This window comes from Acanthochromis polyacanthus, chromosome 14 (assembly GCF_021347895.1).
Source record: "Acanthochromis polyacanthus isolate Apoly-LR-REF ecotype Palm Island chromosome 14, KAUST_Apoly_ChrSc, whole genome shotgun sequence".
NCBI classification, from domain to species: Eukaryota; Metazoa; Chordata; class Actinopteri; family Pomacentridae; genus Acanthochromis; species Acanthochromis polyacanthus.
The window spans coordinates 7407943-7422123 of NC_067126.1; the positions used below are offsets into that span (position 1 = coordinate 7407943).

Here is a 14181-nt window from a genome sequence, read left to right on the forward strand (position 1 = left end):
AATACACAGCACGTCTTCCACCTTAAAAAGGAGATGTTCTATACTGACGGTCCTGCAGAACCACATTCGGGACGAAGCATTTTCTTCAGTTGAAGCCACCTGGAATCGCAGGGTATATCTCAGCCCGACCCTGGGGATCTGCTGCTCTGGTGCGGCCTCTGCGGCCATCTTCATGGTGAGTAGAAACTGCTCAGTAGCTGGTGCGAGTCTCCGGTACAACGCTTGATCTTAGCCAGAAGGCCGAGAAGCGATGACCCATGACCGTTTGCTGCTCGGGCCAGCCCCCTGGCGCAGTTCTCACTTGGTAAATGGTAAATGGACTTGCTCTTATATAGCGCTTTTCTACTCATCAGAGTACTCAAAGCGCTTTTTACAACAATTGCTCCCATTCACCCAGACACACACACACATTCACACACTAATGTGCAGGTTGCTAATCAACCTGCAACATCAGTCAGTATACATTCACACACCAGTGGAACAGTCACTGGTAGGTAATTCGGGGTTCAGAATCTTGCCCAAGGAAACTTCGGCATGCAGCACATGACTAGGCGAGAGCGGGAATCGAACCGCCAACCCTTCGATCATTGGACAACCCGCTCTACCACCTGAGCCACAGCCGTGCTGGTGCACTGCTTTCACCAGGCTGCACTAGTGGCTTCTGCCTGGTGACCTCACACACAAGCTCCACTGAGCACCACCCAAAAATCTGTCAAGCACGGCTCCTTTGCTTTCAACAAACAGATATGGCTCTGCCAGAAGAAAAAATTAAAGACATTCCTCTGTCATCTGTCATTAGATCCACTGTTTAAATCAATCACCTCTGTAAATAAACGTCATTTCTGTGTGTCTCTTGCAGGTCGCTCAGAAGATGGGCTTCCCACCGGCTCTGGTGAACGAGGCAGCAGAGAACATGATCAAACTGTACAACGTGTTCATCAAGTACGACGCGTCCATGGTGGAGATCAACCCCATGGTGGAGGACTCCTCTGGCATCGGTACGCACACTCCTAACACGTGAAATAATGCATTTTACATTTCATATCCCCGGATTAGAATGTTGACCATCACAGCCGAATGTGGTCTCAGATCCAGCTTTTAAAATCTGCAGAAATCAGAAGTGTTTATGGATGTGTTGCTCCGAAAGATCGAGTGAAAAGCCGAGCTGTCACAGAAAGGGGAGATTTTTTGTTTAAAAACGAGTAGAATGGTGCACATTTACAGTCTCTTCAGGCTTCAGCGACAAAATAACGTTTAAAACTTGTCACTGATGCAGCAGAATTTTCACTCGCTGCTGTTCTCTCGTGTCTGTTTCTATACATGTTCCGCCACATCGCCCTTATACAGCAAAAAGAGCCCATTATGGTATTTTAATGAATACCAGTGTGGTGTCGGGTATTTTTTATTCTGCCGCAAAACACAAGACCTGATAGAGACGTCAAAAAGCCTGAGTTATGCGTCTGCTTTGGGAATGCTGACCTAATCAGATCTTTCTTTCTTTTTTCTTTTTTTTTTAAGCATCTGTCGGAGTCTGAAAATCTTCAAGGATCAGTCTGGTTTTTGCCTTTTTGTTTTCTGAATGTCCACAAATCCCAAAACAACAAACAAAACCCAAACAGAGAAAACTAATTTATAATAAAATAATCATCAGTTTATCAAGTTTTTATTATTTGTGTTAGCCATCAAAAACAGCCTCCCTGCTGCATATACAGAGACTAATAGCAGCCTTTTGGTCCAGACGTGAAACCTTGTTTGCTGAAATCAGTAATTTGCTGTGTTTCCACGAGTCCGAACGTATGTCCACATGCCGGCGTAGCCTTTAGAAAAGGTCGGGGAGTCAGAGTTAATGACTTTGTCTAATGCACAGCGATGAGCTCCTCCGGCAGGGATGGCAGCTCTGCAGCACACTCGTATGAAGAGCTGACCTTTGTGTTAACGGACACCGGTACAGTTAATGACCATCAGACCAGCAGCGCTCACATTAGCCTGATGACAAGTTGGGTCCTTATGCTCGATTAACGTCATATCACTTCAAGAAAATGGTCATTAATGGTTATTATTATAAAGAAAAGGTGGTTATCTTCTCTTTCTGCTTCATATAGTGTAAAATATGGCTAGCTGTGTAGCCACACTGGTTATGTATTGCAGATATTCTTAATTAAATTCTTCCTAAGACAAATTACACATGAGGTTTATCAGTTCTGCTGCAGATATCCACATGGCCCCTTTGAGGTTTTGTTTTTCACATACTCACACAGTATGTGCAGTGAAATGCAAAGTGTCTGTACTCAAAGGTGTACAATAACAGTAAGACATTAAAAAAGGAACAGTTATTTTAAATAAAACAGATGAATAGAAAGAGGTACAGTGCCATAGATAATGAGGAGGTAGAGATTTTAATGCTGAAGTGCAGTGTATCTAAATTATTTTAAATTAAGTTTGAACTAGTCCAAATGAAGTTGTAGATATCTGAACCTTCAATTCTGACGTCAAAATATAATTACAGAGATCTTAATTTTGAGTTTTGACTTAATTTTGACTCAAAATACTACTTTATTTGTTTTACTGCTATTTCAGAGCAGCCCAACCCCGAAGGTCTACTAAATTTTAACCACAAATCTCTAATTTATGAAGTTCTCATTCTCTCCAAACTACTTTCTGCCTTTTTCAGTGTGTTTTCTTACAATCTCATCCACTAATATTGGACCAATATCAAGTGGAAATACTTATGAGACATCTACTATTATTATTTGGACTAGTGCAAATTGAATTACAGATTTCTACTTGTCCTTTTAATAATGATATCTGAAGTACAATTGTGATTTTGACTTGACAAATATCTGTCATTCAAATTTCAGATGTTTAAAGTCTGCTATTCAATGTTAAATTGGCTTAACATCGTAAAATGCGGTAGTTTTGTTTTGCTAATTTGTAATGATGTTGCTTTTTAAAAGTTTTTCTCAGAATCTGACGATTTAAAATTGTCTTTTCTGCAGCAAAAACTAATGAAAAAAACTGAGTTTGAGTAAAGAAGCACTATTAAAACATAAAAGCATCCACAAATAAGTTTTTAATGACAAAAAATGTCATATTTGAGTTTTAGTTAGTTTAACATAACTACAATTATTTACATTTTATACTCGCATTATCCATAAAATGTAATAGAAATTACATATATTTTGCTTTGCTTTATGATATTTTTTGCCATTTTCTTTCTATCATTTATTTTATTTATGATATTTGTTTTCTTCTTTCTGTTTTGAACAATTTTATTAAAAACAATGCAGGCACATATGCAAGGCAAGTGTCAACAAATTTGACTGTAAATATGGGTGTGAATAGGACACAGTAGATGTTTCTTCTTTGTCCATCCTGACTTAAATATTCACAACAAGAATGTGATTACATCAGTTGCAGTGTACAACACAAGTCCAGTTAATAATAATATTAGTCTTAAATTTCCTTCAGAGCAGATAAGAGATGCTGGTTAGACACTAGAAGCTCATCAAATCTGAATGAGAAAAGTAAAAAAACAAGAATAATAAGTGAATGCTCTTCTTTCTTCTCCAGTTATTGCAGAGGTGCCCTTGAGCAAAGCTGATGTGCTTTTGTTGCTATAGAGCCACAGTGCTACTAAAAAAAGCAGCTTTTCCTGCACAGATAACAGTTTGAAGCAAAGAATTAAAGCTGAGTTTAAAAGAGAAGGTCGTTCCACTGGAGCCGGAGGTGGAAAATGTAATTAAAGCCGCTTTTCAGAGGAACTGTCCTTGTAGTATTTTTTATTTTTTTAATGTTTTGCATAATATTTCATGCAGTTTATTTCAGTGAAGGAGTTTTTTTCCTTTCTTCTGTCATTTGTGTCTGATTTTTAAATTTTTTTTTTACCCTGATTTTGTCCCGATCCAATACGGACAAAAGAACAATCGACTTCATCATTACTTTTGCAATCTCTTTCCACAAAGATGCAAATGATCGGACACTTTTCTTTAATGCGCTGGTCCCAGCATTCAGTTCATCCTCGCCAGCTCCTTTTATGTAAATGGTCATTTTTGGAGGCAAGAAATATTTTATTTAAGCCAGAGTGTGTTGGCGACCTTGACATATGAATCCATTCATCCTCAGATATCCTCAGGCCCCATTCTTCCTCCCAGTAGTTAAATATTATAGCATATAATCATGATATTGGTATCCTCCATTTGTTTAACTTCTTTATTAACATAATATCTGACTTGGAGATAGCTGAATGAATCTTTATTTCCAAGGTGAGGAAAGTGTGTTAATGGAAGCTGTAATTGTCCAAGTGATTTTGCAAAATGTCTTTTTGTGATAAAACACCTCCAGAGGAATATTTTTGATGACTTGTCCTGCAATTCAAGGGCTTTTGTATGAATGTGACCAATCAGATGTGCTCTGGGGCGACTATATGTTCTAATTACAGCTGTGTTATTATATAAAAAGTGAGCAGTGTGGGGGAGATCTGGTTTAATATCCAAACTGGCTTCTTCCTCCTGGGCTCAGCACTGCAGATGAGAGCATTTATGGCAGGTCAATTTAGCATTTATTAGTTGAGTTTGACCATCAGTAATTAAAATATAGATAGCGGCTGTGGCTCAGGTGGTAGAGCGGGTCGTCCAGTGATCGAAGGGTCGGCGGTTCGATTCCCGCTCTCGCCTAGGCATGTGCTGTTGTGTCCTTGGGCAAGACACTTAACCCGCCTTGCCTCCAGTGCTGCTCTCACACTGGTGTATGGATGTGTGTGAATGTTGGTGGTGGTCGGAGGGGCCCGTAGGCGTGGATTGGCAGCCACGCTTCCGTCAGTTTGCCCCAGGGCAGCTGTGGCTACAAATGTAGCTTACCACCACCAGAGTGAGAATGTGTGAGTGAATGAATAATGGATCCATTGTGAAGCGCTTTGAGTATGCCTAAATAGAAAAGCGCTATATAAATCTCATCCATTATTATTATTATTTTCATCATCAATGTCTTTTTGACTAATTTTTATTCTAGAAATCTACACCATTCTAATCAGTCAGCTCAACAGTAATTCACATTTTTACAAGTCAAAACAACACTTGCAGATACCTCAAATGTTACTGTGACGAGTTTGAATCAGGGATAAATTGATTATCGTGGCTGATATTTGCCATTTTTTTGTTTATTGATTATAAATTAAAGGCTCTACTTCAGGTCTCTCTGTCTGTCGTCACTCTGTGGTCTCAGAAATGACTGGACAAGAAACACAAACCAGGAAGTTAGCTTCTCTCACAGCTGATCTGCTAAGCTAACGGGTAGCCGCTTAGTTAAAAGGCAACCACAGATTAACGTGAAACAGAGTCTGGAAAACGATAATTAATAAAGCTGTAAGATCTTAGAGGACAATAAAGGTGAAGGACTGAAATATTAAGAAAATAGACTGACCAGCTGATTGATCTCAGTGGATCCCACATCAGTACACTAATTTAATCACTCCTATTTCTGTTTTACATATTAAATTATAGTCACTGTTACTAATATAAAAGTCTAGTTATGAATGACAGGTTCTCTGCTATCACATGCTGTTGAAACAATACATTTAATGCATATCGGTTCCAATTACTGGTTTTCTGTCTTTCTTGACTACCAATAATTGACGTTGGTATCGATCCTTTAAAAACCGAACAAACAAACCTATATCCCTGCTTGTTTAAATTGTTGTGCATAATGCTGCTGATATTTGCTGTATTCCTGTTGGATATTAGTCGAGTAAAGCATTTCAGCTGCTGTGGAAGATAATGTCATTAAGAAAATGGAATTTGTGGTCATGGTGGTAAAACGACTCATCATGTGCAGTTACGGTTTGGTTCAATTCAGTTTTATTTATGTAGTGCAGATTCACAACATGTGTCATCTCACAGCGCTTAGCGTAGCAAGATACAGACCTTATGAAGTATATACTGACGACAGAAAGCCCAGCAATCCAAAGTCGGTTTTAGTGTATTTGAAAAGCAAAGTGCCTCCAACTTGCTGTAGGTTTTGACAGAAATATGCAATGTCAAAACTCAGATTTCCATAATTATAATTACATTTTGATTTATCACAATTCCAGTTCATAATATCTACATTCATTCTGGATGGTCTGGACAATTTTAAAATAAAAGCAAAATGTAGATATCTTCAACTAGAGTTATGACTGGTTATAAATAATAATTATTACTTGATATATTAATATAGATATTCTCATTGTGGATATCTGCAGCCAGAAGGGTAGATATCTGTACCTCTAGAAACCTCATGAATGGTAAAAGAGTTTATCTGAAATCTTCTTTTTGACTAAAAAGCATTAAATTACAGATAAATGCAGCAATATCTGCAATCCATATGAAAACCTGAGTAACTTTGCATACGATGTAATGTTTCACCTGTTTGTGAAGATCGAGGGGACAAATTTAGTCATTTTCCACAATCCAAAATAATGTATTCAACCCAACACTTGTCTGCAACTACACAAGGACAGTGTTTTGCATGTACCGGTATATGATATGTAGATATGACCTACTGCACATGTGTGAAATGGAGTTCTCCAAGCAGAGTAGAAAAGTGGTATAATTATCCTCTTGTGGCCCCCATTTCTGCAGGGGAGTATAATCAAGGCTTAACTGTTAGTCTCACCTCCATGTGGCATCGCTGTATTCATTGAACCACACAGGCTGTTAAAATGATCCATTCACATCTAAAAATTAGCATTCTACTCTTAAGAAAGCCCTTCTCCACATATTGTTTTAAGATGAAGGCAATCTAAACTTCCATTTTTTTTAACATTCTGCGTTGTTTGCTACTGATTTCAACATCCTTAAAGGGAGTGAAACCCTTTGCAGATGTGAAATCATCCCTGAAATGCTGCCGTCGTCCGTGACAGCACAGATATCCAGTGAAAATTTAAATCACCTGTCATATGAGCCAATCCTGCCCTCTCTGCTGTTAAAAGAAGGAAAAAAGGAAACCTGTCACTGCTGCAGATGGTGTCATGAAGCGAGTCCACTGACGCCACAATCTCTTGTCTTGCCTGTCAACAGTGATGTGCATGGATGCCAAGATCAACTTTGACTCCAACGCAGTGTACCGCCAGAAGAAGGTGTTTGACATGCAGGACTGGACTCAGGAGGACCCCCGGGACCGGCAGGCCGCCAAGGCAGACCTCAACTACATCGGCCTGGACGGAACCATCGGCTGTCTGGGTCAGTGCTCACCAAATGTCACGAACACTACAGAAGTTTTAGAGACAGATGTTATCAATACTGGGGGAAAAATCCCTATTTTATAGATGTTTGGGACAAAGTACAAAACCAAAAGTTAAATGCTGCTGATTATTTCTGCCCACAGAAACACCAATAGAAACCTGGAAAAAAAATCCACATGCTATAGATATTACTATGTCTGTTTATGTTGTCACTGCTGCTGCAGTTTTCTGGTTACTAGAAAGTTGTTTCACCATGCTGGTTGTATCTTTGGGCAACTTTTCTCCTCAGTCTCTGCTTTGTGTAAACACTGCCTGCAGTTCAGCCGAAAAGTGTTTGAATGTTTGTCCAATGATGGTTCGTTATGCATGGCTTCTTAGTTGCACCAATAAACACAGAATTTTTAGTTTTTTATAGAATCTGATGCAAACTATTTATCTATTCAGTGATTTTGATTAAATATCCTGATTTGAACCAGAATTCACACATGATTTTTTCAAGGACCATCAGAAAGTTGAAAAATCAGACGATTCTTTCTGTTTTTTTGCAGGTTCTTGCCAAACTAAATTTGGCAATTTTGTTTAAAGATAACATGCCTTTTGTAAATTATGGCAGGTTTTGTTTTCAAGGGTTAATTTGAGTTTTTTTATTCTTATCTTTGGGTTTGAAATGATGCACTTAAAAACTTAAGACTTAAAAACTTAAGCAACATGTTGAGTTTTGGGAAGTCATTTTTAACATTTTATTTTCATTTTATTGACAAAATTATTAGTTAATTGAAAAAAAATGAGGTCAGTTAAAGACTATGTACGAAGCAGAATCCCTCTAGTCTTTTAGGGATCAAAAAATCTCTCAAATTGATTTAATTTTGAACTTTCACACCTTAGGAGTCGTACAATCGATGCATTACAGTTCTTGTCAAGCCCTCAAAACTTCAGAAAGTGCAGATGCTTTAGTCAAAAACAACTAAACTTCTCTCTTAGGTTTTTGAAGATGTTTCACTTCTTATCTGACAGACTACTTCTTTTCTAACAGACGGACTATAATTCCCATAATGCACCTCAATTGCACGTCTCCTGCCTGTTTAAAGCTGCTGTCCGGAGTTTGAATCGCAGCGTCTCCCAAAACACTGTTGGTCCCTCCCGCCGTCCCTCTGATTTCGCCCCTTTATTTGTGCACGCGCGCAGTACATGAGAGGAGTGCCCGGAGTGCTGCAGCATCTTGCCTGTTTTGCTGTTTTCCACTCTTCTACATTTAGTACATTTAGTAAATAATAAAGGAATTACGTTAGAATGCTGTATTGAGTCTAACTTGTCCTAATACCAAAATAACATGAATCTGCTAGGACGAACTAGTAAAGTTTCAATATGTGATTACACTCGTGTATCCCTCTCGATGACGTTGTTTATCAAACTTAGTGCATTTACGCATGTATATGTGTTACATTGTTTATTTATTTCTATCTAGAGTTCAGAATTGCATGACTCCTCTGACGAAGAGTATGTCCCAGACGCCCCAACATCTTCCTCCAGAGGTCGGGCATCTAAACGAAGCCGTCAGGCGGGCTATGGAGGCCGTGGTCGGGGAGCGACACGAGCACCCCGAGCCAAAAAACATCCTGCAGTCTCTTGGGCTGACAAGCCGTGGGATTGGTAACTTTTCTGGAAGTTGCTGATCCCTGATGCTCTCTCCTCCACAAGCAAAACAAATGTGCGCGCGGTTGTGTAGTGCGTAGCTCTCCCACAACTCTGCATGGGCTTGCTTGCTGTGCGCGTAACCGTTGATTGACAGCATGACAAAGCTGAAGCTCGAACTTGATTGGTCGGCAGCGACCGGCGCTTTTTGGAATAACATGGGGGTCTATGAGAGGAAGGCGGAGCTCAGGAATAAATTTTCATATCGCGTTATACTAACTTTATATTATAGTATCGAACTAGACTAACACATTTAAGCTTTGTTAAAAATGATACATAAATTGAAAACAAACGGAAACTCCGGACAGCAGCTTTAAGACTAACGTCCCAGTTTTTAACAGAGATGGGTACAAATATGACAGATAGGATTATGCTGGGAAATAAAGGAGTTTGCTAAATGTGCCCTGTGATTAGTCTTAATTGCAGTCGGTGTGGAGAATAAACTCATCTTCATCATCATCCTCCTTGCTGTGTTTGTTTGAAAGAGGGAAATTTTTCAACTTAATCGCTGCCTCAGCTCCAAACATAACCTCATTACAACCTGCTGAGCCGCTGAATCACACTGCGTTTACATGGAAACTGTTGCATTTGCTTTTTCCGGCAGGTGTGTTTCTAATCCTCCCCTCAGACGCAGAACTTACTCTGAACGTTGTCTGACTTTTAGTTTCCGAACAACTGAAGACGGATCTCTGTTATCTTTTTGTGGATTTAAGTTGTAGTTGCAGCAACACCGACATGCGAGGTCAAGAGAGCTCACTTTTCTCACTTTTTCAACCTGTTTTAACACCCTTCCTTTAGCTTCTGTTTGTCATTATTCCTATTAAGGCTAAAATTAATAATAAAACTAATGAAAAGTAGCTGCTGCTGCTTGCCTTCACTCTTTGTTCTTGTCTTCTGTTTCACAGCAGTCGGCATCGAGAGAATTTTTTTCTTTTTTCTTCTGATTTTCTTGCTGAAGTCGATGATATTGTGCCACCGCGCTTCATGAATCAGGGATGAATCATACATCAATACTGACCTAATTTTATGCACAATCCATGATGAGGAAGATGCCTAAAAATAGAAAAGCAAGGCAAGAATATTATATTGTCAATATTTTAGAAACAAGACCCCACAAATGATGTTTCCAGGTAGCTGCTGATTTGATGCGTCACACTTTATCAGGATTTCTACTGCCTCAAACCGCGAGAGAGTAAAAACCATAATGAGATGTTACACAACTGGTGTTTAAATGGAGTCAGCAAAGATTATTCAATCCTTAACTGATTCAAAAATAGTCCCTTCGAGTCTTTAACGAGGCTGTCTTTGTCCTCCTCAGTGAACGGAGCCGGTCTGGCCATGGCCACCATGGACATCATCAAGCTCCACGGCGGCACACCGGCCAACTTCCTGGATGTTGGAGGAGGAGCCACAGCTCATCAGGTGACCGAGGCCTTCAAGCTCATCACCTCTGACAGGAAGGTAAGAAAACTCTCTGCTGACTGCTGCAGGAACTCAAATGTTCAGATTAATTAAATGAAATGCCTTTTTGAATGCTGTAGATTTTTCGCTTTTGCGTTCTTGTGCTCTTTTCAATGGTTGTATCTGGAGCTGCAACACAATAAGAAAGTTAATTCAACACATACAGCATTTTTCCAACTGCCCACAGGTGTTATCAATGCTGGAAAAATCTCCTCTTACCATTAATATTTTATTATTTACATTTTTTTTTGTTTTAATGCTTGTTTCTTATCTGCTCTGTGTGAACACTTCCTGCAGTTACACCAACAGCTTAAAACTGAGGCTTCTTGGTTGCCACCTATAAACTATTTTTCCATTTATTTCTAGTAAATTTGTAGCAAATGATACAGAAAGAATGAAGTTATTTGAGTAAAATATCAAAATATTAACTAGAAATTAGCATTAGATTTAAGAACCATCAGAACATTGAAAAATCAGACCATTCTTCCTGTTCTTAAAGGTTGTTGCAAGATAAAATTTGGGAATTTAATGTATAAATGACGTACTTTAATAAATCTGCTGGCAGGTTTTGTTTCAGAGAGTTAATCTATGAGTGCTGTTATTCTTATTTTTTTCGATTTTAGAACAATGCTCAAAAAACTCATAAAACAACACATTGAATTGAGTAATTTTTGACATCAATGCCATTAATTAATTGTTCCTGAATTGAGAAAAGCAGTCCTGGGAAGGACAACAAATCTTTCTGTTTCTTCTTTCATATTATAATACTGTGATAATGAACTGATTATTTGGAGGTTGTAAGCTGTTGGTTAGTCTAAAAACACAACCTTGAGGGTATAGTGCTGCCATTGATGATTATTTCCACTGCAAATTTATCTACTGATTATTTTCTTGATTATTCTGGTCGCCGTTTATTCTATAAAAATGTCAAAAAATGGTGAAGAATGCCAATAAGTGCCCAAGAGGAGTCTTAAATATCAAATTTTTTCCCATAAAATGTTCAGTTTACTGTCACAGAGGAGGACATAAACCAAAACCTTTTCAAATTTAAGACAGTGTATTAAGAAAATAATTATATTAGACTCTTAAAAAATAATTCTGGGACAAGATAATTCATTTTCAAAATAGCTAGAAATTAATTTATCAGTTGACAACCAATCAGTTAATTGTTAGAGCTCTATAAAGGTTTTGGGAAATGATGAGGGACTTCTCTCATACATTATAGAGTTAGCAATCAATCAAGAATGAACCTAATTATTGAGTAAAATAATCATTAGTTGCAGCCTTAGTTGTATCTGAGTTGCTTTTATTTTCTTTCTTTTTGTGTCTTATTGATAGCAGACAAAATATATTTCAAATTTCAACCTTCACAGTACTACATATGAAGTAGACAGTTAGCTTAGCTTAGCACAAAGAGTAGAAACAGGTGAACTAGCTCTGTCTAAAGGTAACAAACCCACCAACTGGACTGATTGTTAAGCAAACACAACGTCTTCCTGGTGTCTGGTCAAAAACTACACATTTAAGAGGCCTTGAATGCCCTGCAGGAAGTGTTTTCTCCAAAATATCAGACAGTTTCTTTCAAAATGTTCTGTCTTATGTTGACATTATGTTGTTTGTGATTTTATAATATTTATTGTAGCGTAGCTTCATGTTTGTTGATGTGAACCTGCTCAGTTTGAGACATTTGTTTATATAAAAAGCACTTAATAAATATAACTCTGCAGGTGTGTTTAGTTTAATCTCTGGTATTATTTTTTTTCCTCCTCTGTTTGGCTGCGTGTTCCTCAGGTTCAGGCCATCCTGGTCAACATCTTCGGAGGCATCATGAGGTGTGATGTCATCGCCCAGGGCATCATCATGGCTGTGAGAGACCTGGACCTCAAGATCCCCATCGTAGTCCGGTTACAAGGTACAGCAAACAGATGAAACACACACTATATAAAAGGAAAAAAATCAATGTCAAGGCCACAAACCTGTGTTCAAAGGGGATCCGGAAAACCCAGTTTAGCTTCCGCCAGTTAAGTAAGGAAGGAAGGTACTTGGATACTTTATTGATCTCGAGGGAAATTCAAGAAACCAGCAGCATATTAAACATACAGCCTGTAAAGAAATGAGAGATAAGAGCAGAGCACACAGGAGATGTAGAAAAATAAAGAATATACAGGCATAATTATGTACATAAATGTATATCCTAAAGCAACTGTGACTGGTCCGTAGAAAATTGTTTTGCTTGAAACTGGTCCATGGTGGAAACGTTTGGAGACCGCTGATCTATAAGGCAGCAAAAGCCAAAGAAACAGGACGGATTTCTTCATAAACCACAGATCAAACCACCTAAAGTGATTTTTCACACAGATTCAATCCCAAACACACACTGTTAAACTGAACTTTTTAGGTCCTGGATCGACCATCGCCACCTCCACTCCGGTTAGAACAAACAAACTTCCCACCTCCTGTCAGACGGGTTAACAGGCGCTGAGGGGAAACGCTCGTCTGGTTTGTTTGATGCTTCCTACTTCAAAGTCTGACTCCCAGAAAGGAACGTAGAGAACGGCGAGCCCCAACGAGGCGTGGATTATTGTGTGATATATGTATAGTCCGCATTATCCAGGGAGTCCACGTGGTGAAGAGGAAGGCTGCGAGTCATGCTTCGTCTGAATCCCTCGGCACTTTTATTTTCTCATCTTTATTCATTCAGCAGTGTGAGACGGTGAAATTTGAGCGCCTCAGATAGAGTGCATGCTCGTATTTGGAGCCTAAACAGAGCTGACATTTCTGAGTTTTCCTCTGGGCAACGTTTTTCTGCTCCTGTCTTCTATTTTGGAATCAAGATGCCGTCATGTCAAACCGCTACTGCTGAGGTTTGTGACATGATGCAGACGTGCTTTTGCTTTGTTTTTGTCGAAATCCAAACTATTTAGTATAAACTATACAAATATGTATGTAAATACAAATCAAGCTGCAGAGCTTGTAGCCGTCAGGTCGTCCTGTGGGGTGAAATTCTTCCTGCATTGAGATGAAGAAACAGATGTACTCAGTGGCAATTTATTGGTGTTTCCTGGCAGCATTCATCGATGTGTGAAAAACAGAGCAGAGAGCTGATTTTTAAAAGTCTGTTTTAAAAAGAAACCTTCAGTATAACCATTACGGCTATGAAAACATGACTTTCAAATCAATAACACGTCGATATACGTAGTTATTAATGGTGGAACACGATTTTAAGAATTAATCTAATTAATTAGAGGCTTTGTAAATAATTAATTGTATTTTTGTAGAATAGTATCTGACACAATAGGTAAAGTTTTGAATTCAAATACATTTTAGTTGACGGTTGAATCAATGAATAGACTCATAGCTAACGTTAGCTCTGGTGCTAACAGCAACATGTTTTGCATTGAGGTGATGCCATCGGCTTGAAGTGTTGCGATGATTAAAAAACTCTTTGTTGCACAAGGTGACATCCAAGCTGACATCAGGAAGTGTTTTTAAAGAAAACTTTCTGCCCAACAAGCTCAATGTAGCTTGGAAAATCCAAACTGAATCTCCATGTAATCTCCTATCTCCATGTTAGGAGATACAGGAGAATCAGTTTGGCATTGGGCGAATTGAATCGCGTTTCCCTCCCAGGAAAGTTTGGTACGACCAATCATAGCATGGGAGGTGGGAGTTAATGCTGCGTCGTCAGCAACTTTTACACATGCGCACCGACTTGGTTTGGCTCCGATTTAAAGTTATTCCTAACACCGTTAATCGTTCGGAAGGAGTCTTTTGTTGCGTAGCATTTTCAAAAATAAGTGTTGTACTTGAGA

At 38.8% G+C, this 14181-nt stretch overlaps 1 protein-coding gene across 2 annotated transcripts in view; it reads left to right on the forward strand.

Moving 5' to 3' along the window:
- The window catches only part of LOC110959563 (succinate--CoA ligase [ADP-forming] subunit beta, mitochondrial), a 333454-nt gene that overhangs the window by 33247 nt on the left and 286026 nt on the right, over positions 1-14181 (forward strand). For both annotated transcript variants that reach the window (XM_051958846.1, XM_051958845.1), the window contains exons 6-9: positions 860-998; positions 7053-7214; positions 10227-10369; positions 12161-12281. In XM_051958846.1, coding sequence (XP_051814806.1) covers positions 860-998; positions 7053-7214; positions 10227-10369; positions 12161-12281 — 565 coding nt within the window. The remainder of the gene's footprint in view (positions 1-859; positions 999-7052; positions 7215-10226; positions 10370-12160; positions 12282-14181) is intronic.